At 33.5% G+C, this 20,102-nt stretch overlaps 2 protein-coding genes across 8 annotated transcripts in view; one reads left to right on the top strand and one right to left on the bottom strand.

Moving 5' to 3' along the window:
* The window catches only part of LOC106076018 (uncharacterized), a 225,276-nt gene that overhangs the window by 125,030 nt on the left and 80,144 nt on the right, over window positions 1–20,102 (top strand). The gene's annotated exons all lie outside the window — the stretch shown is intronic.
* Window positions 1–20,102, bottom strand: part of LOC129927795 (uncharacterized) — a 47,299-nt gene that overhangs the window by 20,596 nt on the left and 6,601 nt on the right. Inside the window, exons 1-4 of one of the 6 annotated variants that reach the window (XM_056039065.1) lie at window positions 18,402–18,558; window positions 14,423–14,495; window positions 4,187–4,238; window positions 306–371 (exon numbers count right to left, since the gene is read on the bottom strand). In XM_056039065.1, the coding sequence (XP_055895040.1) occupies window positions 306–371; window positions 4,187–4,238; window positions 14,423–14,495; window positions 18,402–18,490 (280 nt within the window). In that variant the 5' untranslated portion in view covers window positions 18,491–18,558. The other 5 variants (XM_056039068.1, XM_056039069.1, XM_056039067.1 and 2 more) reach the window with 5 other exon arrangements.

Raw genomic sequence — 20,102 nt, 5'->3', positions numbered from 1 at the left:
ACAAGTCTGTTCGAGACTAAAAGACATAGGGAGGGTCAGTACTGTAAACCTGTTCCTCCCTGACTTAATTTTTATTCCACGTTCGAAGTAAGCATATTGACTAATTATAGTTTGTAGTTTGATTGTGCTTCTGCAACCAGATAGATACCAGATAGATACCAGCGATCTGAGAATCGGTGCTATTCTCTCTCTCTCTCTCTCTGTATATATAAATAAATAAATAAATAAATATATATATATATATAAAGCGATTAAATAAATATTTTCTTCAAAGTTTATTCAAAAGATTAGAAGTCATAATTTACCTATTAGTGGAACTTCATTATCATTTATCTGATTATTCAAAATGTACTCACACCAATCAGGACACTCTGGAAGCACAATTTAAAATATGTATGTTCATGGTTCACTCTAATATAAGCATAGACTTTTCTTTCAATATACTTTTTTTTCGATAGTTTTATAATATAAATGAAAGTTATATATATATAATAAGGATTGTCTTCGAGTCAATATACTATTATAATAAATGTAGATCGATATAGTATAAGAGTAAATTCTAATATGTTAGTAGATTTAATTTCCCCTGTATAGGGCCTCATCTTGCCTGTCCAATCATAGTGTGTCTACAGAGACATGGGCCCCGTCTGATTTTTTGCTGAGGGGATGCAATATGCCAACTATGGCTCAAAGTCGTAGCTTCAACTTTTATTACAAAGAATATTAAAGAAAACAACTGGTTCTCTTGCACCCATACCTATGCGAAATTAAGTTGACTGTAAATACTTGTTTCATGAAATAAAGAAAAAAAAACATGTCAACAAACTATTTACTGTACACATCGGTAAGTTTATTCGTGCGGCTCGTGCATCCGATTGGTCGATAACAAAATGCAAACGCTGCCGAAACTGTCAATAACTTTACTATGAATTGCTTCTTGTTACCAAAGACCAGCCAGCTAATATTCTTCTTCACAATTTGTCTTGCATCTCTTAATTCCTTTTAGCATGCAGACAAAACAGGTTAAGCATTATTTCTCCTTGAAAAACTAGACGTTAATAGATAAACTAGCGAATCAAGAAAGTAAAGTCATGTTATGTAATAACTCTCAGAATTCATATGTGGTTTTAGCAAGTTGTATCTGTCGACTGCTAATTATCGGAAGTACCAGGTTTGTCGGCCAGTAGTCTCGCCTTCCTCAGAATCCCATCCTTAAAGTATTCCTCAGCATGGTCTAGTTTGTTTTTATGACATTAATGGGACTTCTGGTGTGTTGTTAAGCAGCCACTTATGCTAAGTTGGACTCACTGAAACATCACGGAAACTGGCTCATGAACAGAGGAATAATTGACAATTAAAAGACAAATTAAAAACTCATGAGAAGCAGGCACTGATTACACATAAGCAGTTTGTCAGGTTTCACTTACAACCGTTATTTTAAAATAGGCCAAACAAAGATCTTTAGAGAGTTGTGACCTTAAAGTTAGTTTAAGCGCGAATGAATTCGGATTTCTCAGTTCATCGTGTATCACACAAAAAAGAGGTAAATTTAGCATCAACGATCTTGCTTGGAACTGTTACTGAAGAAACTGACACCAACAGCATTACGTATATCTGAAACGTCATTCTGGTCAATGATAACAAGTTTAAGTGTGTGTGACGCGCAACGGACAATGTCTGCTTTTGGATATTTTTCACAAATTCTTGCATGAACACAGTTTTAAATGCTATCAATCATGAGACAGCCGAGTAGTTTGTCCATGTCTAGACTGTACTTAATGTACACGCTCGCAATGACGTTAGACACAGACAGTGCGTCTCTCTTGACGACAGGGACAAAATTAATGAATTCTTCTCCATTACAATCGCCATCAACAAATCCAACGCTCAAACACTTTTGTTCAGTTTCAGAGATATCTGCATCTGTATTAACGAAATACCAAGAAAATCCTGTTAATTCATATTGCTACTGCTAGTATGTTTTGGTTTCTTGCTGCTGCCAGTGCTCCGACGATATAGGCTAACGTTTTGACTCAGATGGCATGGGGAGAAATTGTTTTATATCTCTTTAATCTTAAACGGGTGGACGTATTTCACCTATTTTATCGAGCTCAAACACTAACCACAACTCCGCAACACGTAAATACATTTACCAAGATGACTGCACTCTTCACTCTTGTTCAAAGAAACTTTCACATATATCAAATAAAAAGACAGATGGCAAGGATTTTACTCCAAGAAAATAAAAATAAAAAAAACACAGACAAACAAACAAACAAACAAAAACAACTTTTATCATATTCTAGGCCTTTACTAAATATAATGATAAGTATTAATTAATTATTAACGTCACGACCAACATGCTATTACTTCTCAACTTTATTTCAATGGAACAGTACATGTTAAGTCGATTGAATGGGATTATAAAGTAAATTCGCACATATAAGGAACGAAATTATGTAAATATGCTTTTGAAACACAATTTGACGGTTAATTTTATTTTATAAAGAAATCAATGGACTATTTTTGTATTTTCATTTGTCAAAGTAAAAAAAAAACTATCTTTACTATTTTTGTATTTTCATTTGTCAAAGTAAAAAAAAAACTATCTTTGTAAAGTGTAGTTCCTTAAAAAAGATGTAGATCCATTCGGATGTCTCATGTAAACATGGCTATATGACCTAGATCCACGAAATAGTAATACTTTCAAAGAGTTAAGCAACTTTTTTTAATTTTCCAGTTAGTACCGAAGGAACATTTTTGTCAAGTTTTATCAAGATTGGGAACCTTGACAAACATACATCATACATACATACATACGCCTTACCTTCTGAATATATATATATATATACATATAATTTTTTACTTGTGTCTAATGCAATTAAAATGCACTGCTTTTTTCGATCACACCAAAGAGTTCGACACCAATGGAGTGTGAAGAATTATATCACTGCTCGGATGCCGTGTAAGTTTGATCAATCTTCTGAATGAGGGTCAAAAATATCAGAATAATAGTGAAATATTCGCTAATTTCTCGGTAGAAAAGTGTGTGAAGCAACATTGTGTGCTTGCTTTAACACATTTAGCAATATGTTTGAAGCAACGACTGCATCTACATCAAGTTTCGCACCGAAGGGAGCGTAAAAAAATAGTTGGTTGCTAAAAAGCTGCTCAATGCGGGTGATTTTCCCTTCTTGAACACACTAAACAGGAGTTTCAACTTGAGTTTGCTATGGCTATTTTTTCTTTGGTCCGTCAATCAGCATCATAAAACTAAGGTAATGCTTCAAAAATCACCAACCGAAGCTGACTAAACTCCACAAATCAATGTGAATGGCCATTTCCTTCAATTTGGTGACCACTTTACCTACCAAGGACTCACAGAGTCAAACGATGCGTAACTGTCAAGTGAAATAGATAACTTTTTTTTTAGCAAAGGTCACTGGCGTTATTGATAGCCTAAAAATGAAATTAATGGCCTAATAGGTCTCTTCACTTGCAAAAATTAGAAATTTTTTATAAAGCCTTGTTTCTCATAACACTCTCTTTAAGGCTTTGAGACCTGAATTCTCTATTGTATTCATCTAAAGCTTCCATCACTGGTGGGTTTCCTCTAAAATGTGCACACGCTGGCAAAACTACATTACTAATAATAATATTCTGTGTGGATAGAATACAAGCACTTGAGCAGCTCATACAACTGGGAATGACTGCATGATAAATGCGTAGCAGTTTCCCCTCGCAATCGCTATAATGAGCCATTTTGTCCTCACTGGCATAGAGAATAGTAACTATGAGCAGATGACCTCTGAAAGAGACAGTCTGGGTACTCTCACATTGGAGACACACAAAAAAGTCATTGTTAAAGATAGACATGGAAGACGAAAAGAGAAATGTCAGACAACGTCTTTGCACGAGTTGCAGAAAAATATGAAGGTTGCAACTGGGTTTGTGTCTTAACTTAAAAACTAAACTCATCCAGCATTCTTAATAATAGCAAATATTTATTAGTACTACAAACAAGGGAGAAAGAGAGAGAGAGAGAGAGAGAGAGAGAATAAATAATTACTTGAGTTATTCTAAAAACTTAAGACATAATTCCAATATCTGGTTAATTATCAACTCAGAGTCTTTTTAGAATAATTCAAGTAATTATTTGCTCTAACTAGTAAACTTATAAAAATACCTTTTATTCTATATTTACAATCGTCTTCAGAATTACAGAGCTCATTATTGTTCTGAAAAATGTATTTTTAAATATTATAAATAAAATGTTAAAAAAATAGTATCGGATGAATGTTTTTAAAATCAAGTTCTTATATATATATATATATATATATATATATATATATATATTTATATGTTAGTTTGGATATAGGAGCAAAGTACCGGAGGTTTTTAAGTTTGCGCGATGAAAGAGTCAATGTGTCAGTTTGTATAGACAAGTGATCTTTAACATTTTTGCAATTTTTTTTTTAAATCACCCAACGCTTCTTCCTAGACAAACACTAGTAAAGAAACGTGAGAATTGCAAAATATAATAGAATGGTCGTATTACTTTTTTTAGTCGTTTGATAGTTCACCTTTTAAAATTTGAACATTACTATTTTTCGTTTTAAATCTCATTTTTAAATAAAATTTTATATTCAATATAACTATTACTATTCACTAAAAATATCTTCAACTAATGGGAACATCTTCCGTCTTTCAGTTTGAACAAATTAAGGTGTCGTTGCATAGGTTATATACATAGACTTATATATATTATATGTATACTGAACATGGAGATTTTTTAACACTACAAAGAATGTGAACATTTTTTTAGAAAGTTGGATCAAGGCATTGTTTTGTAAAGTAGTTAAAAGAAGTAAAGTTGTTTTTTTTAACCCTAACCTATGTAAAATATAATTTAATTTTTAGATCTTGTTGATGTCTAAGGGCTGAGCCGAAGGCTCTTCGAGCCCTAAGTTTGAAAAAAAAACCTGTTTGGACGCAAAACAGTAAAAAAAAAAAAAACCTGTGTGAACACACAGTTCTATTTGGGAGAGACCATAGACAATGCCTATGTAAAGCATTGCTGTTGACCGATGCATTTGGCCCCCAACGCGTGGGCTAGACACGGCCAAAGGCCGAGAATACACCGGGATCTTCTGCCTTTTTCCTTCAATGTACCAAGCTAACTGTGCGGGACCCGCCATTTATGTAACGGTCCCTTTGAGGAACAGCGCATGGATTGGTGACAGGACTTTATTACAACCCCGCCCGTGCAATGGGTGGAATCTCGTCTACCCGTGGGCATCGCCACGGGAGTCTTGTGTTGCTACCCATTTAGCCTAGCCACTTCCTCTAATAGTCGTTTCCACACGAGCGCCACGATGATGCAGGGCAACGTGCTCGCGATTTTTAGATCTAGATCTAGCAATTGAACATCAAAAGTAAGAGTATTCTCGTCGCATAATTATTATTTTGCAATTTTAAGATACATAATCTAGAAAGATCTATGTAATCAATCTATTTAAATGTACATAAGATAGTTTAAATCAACATGAATTATTTCCATCTAGGATTTTTGAAACATTATCTCAATGAAAACAAACAGGAAATGGCTTTGTTTCATATATTTGCGTGAAAATCCGAGAAATAATTTTGCATTATTGCTAAACTTTAAAAATTAAAGATCATTACTTTTCTAAGAAAAGATTGATTGGGGCGACTCCCCTTAGTGCCTGCAAAAAGAGTTTACGTACATAAAAATCTATATATGTCTAGGTCTGTGAATCGATCTATCGCGGATAAGAATTTATTTCCGGTTTCCAGTCTAGATATAATATATAAGTCTAAGATTATATTATTGTAGCACCAATATTTGTTAGGTGCACAATTTTAACGCACCTCTTTGGTCATAGCTTTTTAGTTTACTTTGCTGTTGTAATGTTTCTTTGAAGTTTGCCTATGTACCCCTATTTAGGGTGAATATCTAAGATATTACTACATGTCACACTTGTTTCGCTGCCATAGTGTATTAGAATAGACCTTTAAATTTGCCTTTCTGGCGTTTTTACAGGGTAGCTAGTGATGAGATTGTAAATTGATTCTAGAGTCAGTAGTGGGCCACAGGTGTGCGTTTATTTTATATAAGCCAAATACGTAATAATGTGTTTTGTTGGGCTTGTGGGACCGCAAGCTGCAAAATGCTAACTTGAATATTAACATAATATCTATATTATAATATCTGTGACATTGTCAAATACAATAATTGATTATTTATCATTGTAATCATTGTAAAATAATGTCAGCTTTTAAATATTATATTGACATGTTAACATCCAGACAATTATTTATTTTAAGCAACAAAGTGCATTTTGATTGTTAGAGAACTGGGCAAACGCGCTAAGGCTTCGAACACATTCCTGGCAAAGGCTTTAAATAAGTCAAAGCTCTAGAGGCTAAATCCAGTATGTTTTTACATCAATAAATCAAGTTTAAAAAATTAATTTTGAAGGAGAATGCTAAAAATTACAATATTGTGTTTTTTACTACAGTTTTTGGTATTTAACAGGAATATTTAAATGTAGTCATATCTTTCTTGTGCTTTTGTTGTTAATATTCTTTTACTTGTGTTATAATTTTACAATGAGATTCAAAGATAAATAAAGTTGTGGGTTAAAACTTCCAGCAGCAAATAGTTGCATGTGAATCACATAGTAAAAAAAAAAATATAATGTAGAAAGCCTAGGTAGTGTCCAACCATTGATGGTGACATATCACTTGCACAAGCTACTAAATTTTGTAATGGTATTTCATTATTTACACAAAAAGTCTTTACTAAAGTAAAAATAGATTCATCTTTTGTGTTACAAGTACGTTTTCAGAAGGAAAAAAAGCTCAAAATACACTTAATAAAAATCTTACATTACAAAGTAAGTAAAAAAAAATTTCCACCCAAAAAAATTCGTTACTAAAAGAAACAAATAAAAACAACTAAAAGAAATAAATTTGTCGTATTCATGATTCTTATTAAACGGCGCTCAATAAATTACATTATTAGTAAGTATTACTTTGATAAACCAGACTTCAAACTTATAATATTTAGGTTTAATAATAAATGAAAAGATATTATAGGATCTCCATGGTTAGTAATTACTAAAAAATCAAACAAAGCATTAGATTTATTAAAGAAATTTTTTAAAGATCAAACAGAAACAAAACTAAAATGTTATATAACCTTAAAAAGGCCTCTATTTAAATATGTATCCTTTGTTTTGGACCCCTCAACTCAAAAAAAAAAAAAAAAAAAACAACATAAAGTAACTATAACAAACGAATATTTGCATTACATTAGAGTAACAGCTTATGTAAACTTACTAAATTTAGAGACCTTTCAGGGTGGAAGACTTAAAAGTAAAGAATCAATAATACATTAAAAAAAATATTCAAAAAAAAAAGAACAAAGATAAAAGGTCATTTCATATAGCACAGTATAGACAAATTGGTAGAAACATGTTTCTCCTTCTTATTGTTAGAAAAACATTGATAGCATTGCTTGAATCAGCTCGGAAAACCAATGACTTGGCAGAGTGTACGCCAATAATAAACATGCATGACTAGATTGACACAAGAACGTGCTTAGGGAATAATCATCTTTTTTTTTTGGTCTAACGTCTGTAATTAAATAAAGTAAGATGACTTAAGAACTGTCACAGCTTTCCTATTATATAACTCTATCTACTTATAATTCGATAGAAACTACCCTAAGTCTCAATACGTCTAGGTGTCCCTGGCTCAGTTCTAGTTAAAAAATTAAACAATTAAACCACTAGATCAAACACATAAACTTTAATCAGCTTTGTTTGTTTGTTTTACATGTTTCGGATGTTCCTTCAGAGTTGAAGATAATTACTTCCTAGTCCAAACCTTCCGCAGGACGACGGGGGATGGAAGCGGGCAGGGTTTGAACCCGGGACCATCGATAAATCTGAACGACAGTCCAGCGCGCAAACCGCACGACCAGGCAGCCATCTTTACTGCAGCTTTACTACATATCACACACGCTGGTCTCTGTCTGAAAATAAAACACACTTCCGGTCATTCGCGCAGATTGTAAAAATAAATTATACATACTGTTACGTATCTCACTATCCAGGCTCTCTGCAAACTGCACCATACACCACCAACTTAAAGAACTTGACAACTCAGGGCTCCAAAGTAACGTAACACTTTAATAGTTGAATAAATAACAGCCAATACTGTACAATTGGCAGCACGTAACACAAGACCGTACAAATACCTCTTCGATAACACCGTTCCGCCGTATCAACTCTTGCACTGGCCTCTCCGTCTCGTTCCGGGCTTGCACTGGGTTCAACAGTTTAGGACTGACTTCACACACTTGGGCTCGTTGTGTCGGACTCGATCACAGACCAAGATCAAGACGCCGTTCGTCTCAACTGTACTTGACAGTACTCCGCACTGAACCGTCGTAATGCTCCGTACAGAACCACACCGTTGAACTGTGCTGTAGTCGACCGTGTTCTGAACTCCTGTCGTGAACCCGCTCTCTGAACCTTGAGCCCCTTTTCTCGACCGTCTTGACTGCGACACCTCCGCTCTTATATAGGGTCCCTATTGGCCTTCTCGAACCGGACAGAACGCCCCTCGAGGTTTCTAGGTGGTCAGATGACTATAACTCTCGTGACGCTCCTGAGCTCTGTTCACGGTCGGCGATCCTTCCCGAACTGCCGTCGATCCTTCCCGAACCGCCGTGTTGACACTCGTCTCGGCTGATCGTCGTAACTCGTCACGCTTGACCGCTCGTCTAGCGCTGGCCTGGGGCGATTTGCGTCGGCTGACTACACACACATCACTACCCCCATCTGTGCCACCACCAGGTTTATAACAATACATACATACATTCATCCGTGACATCTCGCCCCTCCTAAAATTATAATCAATTTTTACAAAGATACATAAAAAAACATGATTATAAAACAAGTATAAAACATTAAAACACAATACAACAAAAATGTCAACTGGTTTGGGTGCACATGTAGTCTCTTCACTGCGATTGTGGTCGCTCCTGTGTCTCTCAAGACCCAAATAGATTTTTTCCCAACAAATACAGGATACATTTTTAGTTTCCCAGCGTCACAAGTTACAGCTCCCGCCATCAGGATCTGATCAGCTTCATGAAGGAGTTGTTCACCATGTTGATAGTCTATGCAAACTGACGCATTGTATGGATATCCAGTTGGTCTTCCCCTGTTGCTGGTTTTAAACTCCTGACTTCAGTTTGAGCCCATAGTCTCATTTCGTCTTAGCGGGCATTTGTTTCTACATTGGGCTGCTAAATGCCCCGTTTTGAAACACTTAAAACATTTTCTTTTTTCACCAACTCTTCTTTTCTACAGACGGTCCTGTCTCCATTCTTGTTTAAAGCGACTTCTGTTATCATTAGTCTTTGCAGCAAAGACAAACTTGCTAGTTATCAAGTCTTCCTCTCTCTGAATTGTCTGCTCTGGATGTGCAGTAATATATTGTTGACACAACTTTACAGTTGTTGGAACATTTTTTGGTTTCTTTTCATGTAGAAAAGCCACTAACTGAGGGTTGCAAGATGTGAGGACTTGTCTCTGATGAAGAAATCAATGAGACCTTCGAATGTCTTTTCAGTGTTAGACAATTCAACCCAACGCATTAGGTATCTAGTAATTTCCTCAACAAATTCATGGAATGGCTGGTTTCTCACTGGTTTAGCTTTATGGAACTTCTCTCTATAGCCATCATCTGTTAAGTTGTATCTTTTCATCAATACTTCCTTCACCTTGTCATATTCCTCTAAATCTTTCTTAGAAAAGTTGATACAAGCTTGCAGTACCTTTCCCTGTAACAATGTGTATAGATGACTTCCCAATTGAGTTTTAGGTATATCTGTAGCTTGATCATGAACTTCAAATCTAGCCAAATATGCATCCATTTGATCCACGTTCTCATTAAAAGGTGGCTACTTTGGTTTCCATACAGGTTTTATATGCTCTTTGAGTTCTTCTTTCGTCTCCCTAAGCTCCAATTCTCTGACTCTCAATTTGTGTATTTCTACATCAGCTTCTTTCTGTTTAGTTCTTGCTTCTGTATCTTTAGCTCTCACTTCTCTCTCTTTAGCTCTTTCAACCGCCTCTCTTTCATTAGCTCTTTCTTCTCTCTCTTTAACACGTTCCTCACGCTCTCTGTCTTCTTTTTCTTTCTTTTCCAGCTTGACTTCTCTTTCTTTCACCCACTCCTGTAGAGCTGTCCCTGACAATCCCATTTCTTTTCCAGCGGCTATTAACTGTGTTAATCTCTATGCCATTTGTTTAAATCTCTAGCATCAAATATAAACAACACAAATAGTTTTATCACTGTGTTTAACCTGGTTTCGTCTCGGCTGATTGACTTAGTTTTTTTCCCGCCGTTGCACGTGAGCGACACACTTCACGACTTCACCGCCTTCTTGGTCCTTGACCTTTTCACAATGACGAACCGCAGTTCTGCCTATTGTCTTCCAAGACTAAGTCAAGTAACAGATAAACGAGCCCAAAATATGTCACAGCTTTCCTATTATATAACTCTATCTACTTATAATTCGATAGAAACTACCTTAAGTCTCGATACGTCTAGGTGTCCCTGGTTCAGTTCTAGTTAACGAAATAAAACAATTAAACCACTAGATCAAACACATAAACTTTAATCAGCTTTACTGCATATCACATGTCTGAAAACAAAACACACTTCCGGTCATTCGCGCAGATTGTAAAAATAGATTATACATACATACACACATTCATCCGTGACAAAAACTAAATCTAAATTAGACTTAAATTATTAACTAATCAAATTCTACAGTACAGATCTAATATTTAGATTATAAGAAAATTAAAATTAGCAATATTTTGTTAATTTTTTTTATTATTTCGTCACGAAAATGACACTAATAGATTTTATAATTTTAAATATATATTTGTATGTTCCCCTTTCAAACCTTCCGATATATAGGGCAGATGATGTTTAGGTCATCTTTTTTTTTTGGCTAAGGGGAACAGTGTTTTATGTGGCCAGCACACGATCAACCACCTTTACTTTTCCATACTAATGATAGGTACAGTGGCGTAACTAAGGGGGGGGATGGGGGGAGAATTTTAAAATTCCCCCGGGCCCCCAAATGGGTGTCCGAAATTTATTTGTAAATACATATATTAATATATTTGATTGACAAATAGTGTCAACGGGTGTCTTTTTTTTCAACATTTATGGATTAAATTTATCACAAAGACTAAACCTAGATCTCTGTCTATCAGTACGTTGACTTTGTTGACATTTTAAAAATATTTTTTCCCACAGAGATCAATTTTTTTTTAAATTAGTCTTACATTTTCAACTTTGTTGCCACGAATAAAACTGCATGATATACAGCGAATTCCAGGTATCTTGTTACCTTTACTAATAATAGATCTAAATGGCGAGTATTATATGGCTACACTAATTAACCTTGAAGCAAAATTTACAGAAACGAATATAACAGATCTAAAAGTTATTCTTAATAATGCTAAAATTGTCTATTATTCGGGTTTGGAGTCTATAATTTCAGAATTAAACTTCACACTCGAGTTATTACCCCTTTATTCATCTTTCCTCAATCCAATGGAAACTCTCTTTTTATTTCCATCTAATCCTTTTGCTTTCGCACAAAACATAAAAAATAACGAATGACGTAATATCATATAATATTAACACATCCTTCCTTTTGAAGTTATTATCACACCCTTCCTTTTAAATTTCTTAAGAGTGATATCTACTAGAAGGGCCGGCCCTAGCATTTGCGGGGCCCTATGCGAAACGGATCTCGTGGGGCCTAGTCTGGGTAAGGATAAGCATAATGTCAAAATTATTTTTTTTTTGAATTAGAAAATAGGCCTACTTTTGTCTTTGCAATAAATTTTTATCAAATGAAAGCTCGCAAAGCCACTTTTTTATTTATTGGCACCCCAAAATGTCAATTTCGTCTATTCTTCAGGAGATTTGAATAAATTCAAAAAAAGTTCAAGACTTTATCGTATATTTTGACTTTTCATGAGATTTTCTGGAGGCCCTGGAAAATCAGGAGGTCGCGAAAACCCTGTTAATTTATTTACGTTATAATGGTTTAATTTAATACTTAGAATTAGCGCGGTGCCTATGAAAGCGCGGGGCCCACTGCAACCGCATAGGCTGCAGTGGCCTAAGGCCGGCCCTGTCTACTAGGAACTTTAACAATTCGTCCACTTCTGGTTATCTTGACTGGCAAAACAAGTTCTCTAGATGTTGGTATATAACTGTCTGTTTCGTTTGTTCCAACAGTTTGCAGTTCATTGTCTTCATCGGTATCATAGTACCCAGAGATGTCTTCATCGAAACTCTTATTCAAAATGCGTTGATTTCTTCTGTATGTTTTTCCATCGTTTGTCTTTATGATGTATGATCTGTGTGCTGAATGTTTTTTATGACAACTGCTTTCTGCTATATTTGACCTAGACGAACTCTCCGACAGAATAATCTTTAGGTATTCTTGCTTTTGCATCGTATTTCACTTTGCTTTTCATCTGTCGTTCGTTGAGTAATGTCTCTGCATTTTCAACTACCGATGGTTTCAATAGTTTGTGATCAGTTGGAATGATTCCCTGAGTCTTCTACTCGTCAGCAGTTGTGATAGTGAATACGGCTGTCCACTTATCGGAGTATTTCTTTACTCGAGCATAACGAGATATGGATCTTTCCCACTTTTGTATGCTCGGAATCCTTTACCTTTAGCTAACATAAACAACCAACAATGACGTAATACCATTATAATATTAGCACAGAATCTTCTTCATGCAGTGGAAAATTAAGAATTTTTTGCCTATCTGGAATTCTGGTCAAAGCTCCCGCGCCCAATTAATATAGTTCGAAAGAAACTACAAAAGTCTGGACTGCATATACGGGAAGCTGCTAAAGAAATTAGTACCCTTTCATGCTTTCTGCAAAATGATGAGAAACTGACAAAAACCCAATCCATCGAAAAAGCAAAAGAAGGTTGTAAATACTATGATTCCCTGTAATCAAAACAACCAGAAGAAAGAAAAGACTTGATGGGAAGTTGAGTTCTAATGTAGGACTGTCAAAAGAACTGCAATTCAAACGTGTTGCGACAGATGTGCTGGACAGATTTCATCAGGAGATGAAGGGCAGATTCCAAAGGCTGGAAAGAAAATTGATACCTTTGGGTTTCTTCTTGAATCAAAACACCTGTTAGATGAAGACACGCTTGTGACAAAATGTGCTACTTTTCCTGTTTGTATGATGAAATAAATGGAAAATCGCTTTTTCAATGATGTCATAGATGCACGAGCACTTTTTATGACGCAAGAAAAGCTTGTCATGGTTTTAATGTCAGTGAAGTCACAAATACTAGAAAGTATCGATGTAGTTGATGTTATAGATTTCTTTGCTACACATAATGCACGATGTGAAGCAATATCAATTTAGATTTGTCACTTGTGCAGTATTTAACTAATAAACAACGGCAATATTCATTAAAAGAGTATTGATGATTACTTTTTGTTAAGTTTACTGATATACTGAACCAATTTGATTTGGCGCTTATATATTTTTGCGTACATTATCTCATATCATAAGTCGAATGTCAAAATGCAAGGGGCCCCCAAAGATTTCAATCCCCCCGGACCCCCAAATCCATAGTTACGCCCCTGGTTAGGTACCCAGCAGAGTTGGGTTAACTCAGGGGCGTCCTAAAAATCCCAAATTTCAAAATCTCAGTCTTCAGCGAGATTCGTACCCAGAACACTAGTTTCGGAAGCCAAACGCTTAACTACTCAACCACCACGCCTCCTTATATATATGTATCTATGTAGATCTATATTTATATAAGTAAATATCAAGACTCTACTTTTTGTAATAACTGAATGGTCTTAATGTACATGAATAATATTTAATTTACAAGTAAATTGCTTACTTCAATGTGACCTTAGAATCAGATAGAATCCTAAAAAACGCGTATCCGTTTGGTAATCAAATTGTGCATGTTAAGTCATGCATGTTAAGACTAAAGAGTCTTAGTACTCCTCACAGCGCTTTGGAAAATATGCATTTCTACGAGATTGTCTCAGTATATGTAATAAAAAAGATGCCTTTACCTTTATTATTTTCTAACTATTATACCAGGTATTATTTTTATTAGTAATTTAATTAGTAATTTAAAATCATTCCTAGTGACTTTTCATTAATTGTTTCTTTGTTAGATCGAAATGTGTAAAATGTTATGAAACATTTGGATAAACAATAATGTAATTTAGTATTATCTTTTAGCAACTCGATCCCCTCTCCTCAAAAAAATGTATACAGGTACAATACTGACCTCTTCTCCCTGTTTTCCTTTGCTACAGCATCTTGACAATTTTGATCCCATTGTATCAAGAAATGAATATAGTCTTATAAAACAAAAAAATGCATTTACATTTATTACAAAACAAGTCTAGAAAAAAGCAAATTACGTCAATAATATTACAATTTTACTTAAGTTGCAAGTGATTTTTAATATAACAAAATAAAAACCTAGAGAATATAATTTTTATAGTAAAGTAAAGTAAGAAAAGTTAAATAAGGAAAAAATAGTTAAACTAGTTTCGTTTTCTTTTTCAGTATTATAGAAAAAAGAATATGATACAAAAACAAATTATTACAACTATTTTGTCGATTCCGAAGAATACGGATGAAAGCAGTGTTTTACATGTTAACGCGAAGCTATTTTTAACCTTCATAATTTACCGTTGTCTGCCGACATTAATATGCAGAGTAGCGTCACAAGAAGAAGTGCAGGAGATGCTAGCAGCATTGTATAACACCTACAGGGAAATGAACCTCAATTTTCATGAAAATAAACTTTCATGAAAGAAGACTACTTAAAAAAGAAATGCAGTACAAGGATGGAAGAACGAAACGAAATGTATGCTAATTAAAATAAAAATAAAAAATTTTAGCGGCCCCCGAAAAGGAAAAAGACGCTATTCGTTTTGTGTGAAATGTCTGTCAGTCTGTCCGACCATCCCATTTAGATCTCGTAAACTAGAAAAGATAGTGAAAATCCGACATCATAATATTTTAGTCCATTAAAAGTTCTGATGCAAAGGCTACTTTTTTCTTTTCTAAAAGTGAAAAATCTAATTTTTTAAATCATATATGTCAGCAGTTTTTTCGTAAAAATACACCACTTTTACAACTATTCACTATTAATAGTAACAAACACTGGACCTCTTTAGTAGGGGAGATGACTATATGCCATATTTTTTACATATTTATGCTAACGGTTTTTGATTTTATTGTTGAAAAAGTTTTTTTTTTATATTTGTATTGTTAATTTTAATAGGTTCTGTCATATTAACTACTACATTTACACGAAAAAAAATGTTTACTTTTTTTAGAGAAAAATCTATTTAATATGCACATAAGTTAGACATAATTTAAAACAACAATTAATGAGTAATTTTCCTATTATCGCATGAACTGCAGTCTCCACAATTACTCATACAACACTTAAATTGGAACATTTTTTTTTTTACGAAATGTTTTATTTCATTTTTGAGGAATTAGAGATTGACCTTTTACAAAGCAATTAGGTCAATTAGATATTCATTATAAGACATCAGGCCAGGTTCACATTTGACTTCACATTCACTTATTCTTTGGTTTGCTGGACCGATGGGGCACCACACAAGATCTGTCAACCTTCTTTCTCCTTTCTTCTCTGTCTTTGATCTAATTTAATTATGATGTTCTTTCTGAAAATACTTATACCTGCATTTTTACCTGCCTGGGAAGACTACTTTAGGGGCCGATTTTGAATTTACGTTTCCACACAAACAGTCTTTGTATCCTTGTTTTTATTTAGATTTAGACTTAAAAAATAATCGCTCTAAAGGTGCAATGCTCATTTTTTTTTCTCCTAATGCCTTGTTAACATTTAGTTTAATTTAGTTTTCTTTAAAATAGAAACATGTTATAATACATGTTATACGTATTTGGTTTTAAAAATGCCCTTAAATTTTTTTCTTAGTCTAAAATTAAGATAAATTTGATTTATATTAAAATATGCATTGGGCTAAAAAGTAAAAGAAAGAAATCCTTAACACATAAAATATCTTGGCGCGTCTAGGCTACAGTTTAATTGCTAATTAGTTTGCTGCATTTCAACTTCTTTCCGTTTTCTGACCTAAGTGCCGACTTCGTCAAGCTTGTAAGAAGCCGGAAGAAAAGATTTCAAAGAAATACTTGACCTACTTAAGTGACAGGACGTGCGCAACTAAAGTATGAGGCTGACATTTTACAGCAATGTATCATGACGCATGTTATAAATGACGACTTTTTAATAGCGAAAACAGTTTCATTTTTCAGTTTGTAACAATTAATAATGTTTATATTGGAATTTTTTTTTTTTGGGGGGATGACTTACTGAACAAACCACATCAGGTGACACCGACTCTAGTGAGGTATTTGATATATAGATAGTTTGACAAGAAAGCCGATTTGGATTTATCCCTTTAGTCTGAAAAGTAGAACAGTTTCTCTCTCTGATCTGGAGATCTATAGGTTAGGGGATGAAGACGTTGCGTAACGTTAACCATCGCCTTAAACTTAAACAAGCAATTTCATATATACTTTCAGTTTTTGTTAGATTTAGAATTTAGGACATATGACGAAATAATAATCTAGTAACTTTGTGAAGCAAAAAAAAAAGGGTCATCACATGCCTCATGATAAACTCCTATTAAATATTAAAATGTAGGACTTTTAAAATAAGAGACATACTTAAAATTTGCTGTTTTTATAAGGCTTTCAAGACTTTTACATGTTACAAAGACAGTTGTATTTTATACCAGTATTTCTGGAACTCTTTCTTATGAAGCATAGCTATGCCTACATGCTATGCCAAAATCTCACCAGGCGAAGTCCAGGGCTTTAAGCGTTTATCTCTTTTCTGCCAAAAAAAAAATTAGTTAGGAAGAGGTGTAACGTATCGACAACGAAGTGTGACATTCGAGAGAAGAGCATGAAAGTTTGTAATGGACTTGGCAATCTTAAGTTCATCCTTATGTTCAGCAAGACATCTTGTAGCGCACAGCTATTTAAAATGTGGTACGGGTACTACTGGCGGTACTTCAAACCATGTTAAGTGGTGCTCGTGTCAATATACGTGATAGATAATTAACATTTTAAAGAAAGTCTGAATGAACAAATTAGTAGCATCATTCTGAATTCAAGTGAGGACAGGGCATAAAGAGAATATGTTTGACATTTTAACATCTCCGGTATATTAAAACAATTTCATAATTTAAGTTTAATTAGTACAATTTCACTTTAACTTCTTCATTATGGTGATAATAGTGATTCCCTTTTCAAAAATATGAAGGTTAATTGTTATGTATACTTCAATTTACAGGTCCTCCCCAAGTATTATATATGTGTAAAAGGTTTTAAAAACAATGTTGTAACGGGATCAGTTCAATTAAAGTCAATAGAACGATGTCTCTGACATTAGAAGGTGTACATTTAATAATTGCGTTGATGAAGGCACTTAGAAATGTTATCTTTAAAAGAAACTTTTTAATCAACATTGCTACTAACATCTTTTAACGTTTTTGAAATATATACTTATATAAAAAATCCTATCTAGAAAATTAAATTATTGGCTTTATTTTAGTTATTTCTTAAACTTTGTTAATAATGTCGTTTTACATAACTAAATATGCTACTGAACTATTAAATAACTAAAATATATTTAAAACCGATTTTGTGTCTATCTATCTATCTATCTATCTATCTATCTATCTATCTATCTATCCACCTAGGGACCCCAATATCAATCGTAATTTTCTAAGGAATAATATGGTTCACAAAGTGGCCGTCAATATCATTCCGGGGATTCAAAATAAAAATAAATGTGACTTTTGTTTTGAGTGTTTAATAGATCTACAAATCTGTATTTATAAATACTGTGGTTAGTGGTTAAACGAAAAATTAATGGACTTCGTACAATGGTTCTTTACTGATTTGAGACTTCGAAAAGCTTTACATTTGTGCACTTTTAGTGAATTTTTATGTTTTTTTACCAGTTGCAAGAAAAGTAATATTCAGTTTGGTAATAGTACAATAATGCGAAATATTATACATATTGTACATCAAGATGACTACTTTTAAATAGGAAAATAATATTTTTAGGTTCTGCACAAAAATAATAAAGATAATAAAATGCCAAGGTGATACGTTATTTATTGAATTGTAAAGAATTGTCGATGTAAAAGCTAGACACTCGACTAATTATATTTATTTTTTCTACTCACGGTTTTCCAGCAATGATAGGAGGAATCATAAGAGATGTCACATACTTGGAACAAGCTGCGCTCTGTTTATATTCAGTAAATGGAGTCATTTAACGACAACATTTAGTAACAAAAATCTTAGTTGACTTTTGTAATGACTATGAGGTTATGTCATTAAATCAGTTGAAAAAATCTAAAACAAATTTCTTCAATGACGGATTTTTGCTCAACTTCATTTGATAAGTGGCATGGACTTGGTAGTCTTTATAATGGGGGTTTATTAAGTTGTGAGTATGTCAGTCTTAATAAAATAACAATAGTGAGTCACTGAGCTTACACACTCAAAGCTTTACCAACTTTTCTTTACATATATACCTATTTTTTATTCGTTTTGACTTTTGCTTTAAGATGATATGCTTTTTTAAAATATATTAATGGACAATAAACCATAGAAAAATTAAAAGCAATCAAGTATTTATGACTGACTGGACTGTATGCATAAAATATTTAGTTCTGCAAGTTATTAATTTTTCGTCTGATCTAGACTAGCTGTAGAATTTTTCCATAAATACTCTTATCTATATATAGGTCTAGTCTCTATATATACTTATATACTTTATATAGAATAATTTAGAAAGTAAATGTATTACTATTATATCTAGATCTAATCGTTAATAAGCTTTAATCAGATCTAGATCTAGAACTAGACTCTAGTCTACTCTACTGACTCTAGGCTAGTGACAAGATATATCTAGATTTCTTATATAGATCTAGATCTAGGCCTATATATATTCGATCTGAAATGTACGATTACGCAAATTATTAATGAGTGCAGTGTTTACTATTTACTTCAATGTTTCACTATTAATCACATGTGCTCATGTGGTGACATGACTACGTCTACAACCTACGGTTTAAAAGTATACGCAGAACTGTGAATGGCGTGAACTGTAACGCATAACCAGTTCATGTTTTTAGATATATAATCTTAAATTATCTAGGTTATAATTCTATCTAAATGCACATAAGATGATTAAAATTAACAGACGTGAATTATTTTGATCTAGAATTTTCGAAATATTATCTTAATGGAAACTATCAGGAAATGGTTTTATTTTATTTATTTACGTGAATGTATTGTTCTTAAGAAAGAAAATATCGATTTTCTAAGATTCGGGGCGACTTTACTTACAGCCTATTAAAATAGAGCTACGTACCTAACAATCAATATGTACATATATATGTCTGTGATCTGATTATTATTAAATAAAAATTAGTTTTCGTTTTCCAGTCTAGGTATAATATATATATATATATAGGTCTGTGTGTAAAGTTAAAATGTCATTCATTAGTAATTTGATGATACGAAAAATATTAATTAGAAAAATGTAATTTCCTATTGTTTCTTGAGTAAAGATACAGCATTGGCAATACATATAAGCCATTATAAGTTTATCAAAAGCACAGAGTTACTTATGTTTATAAATAAAAAAATAATATTCCAGTTACGTCATCAAATTGGATGAGACTCTTTAGACATGGAAACGACAAATCACAGTCTTATAAATACTTTAATCTTTATTAACACTGAAAGCACTTTCTTGTTCATATTCCTCAATTTTGGTTCTTCTTTCCCTTCTAAGAAGCAATCGCACCATTTCACATTTACACTAAGATGCGCACGTAACACCTCCCCTGTTTAACAAGTTCGATGTACATCGA

This window comes from Biomphalaria glabrata, chromosome 8 (assembly GCF_947242115.1).
Source record: "Biomphalaria glabrata chromosome 8, xgBioGlab47.1, whole genome shotgun sequence".
In the NCBI taxonomy this organism is placed as follows: domain Eukaryota; kingdom Metazoa; phylum Mollusca; class Gastropoda; family Planorbidae; genus Biomphalaria; species Biomphalaria glabrata.
This window is presented reverse-complemented; position numbering and strand designations above follow the sequence as displayed.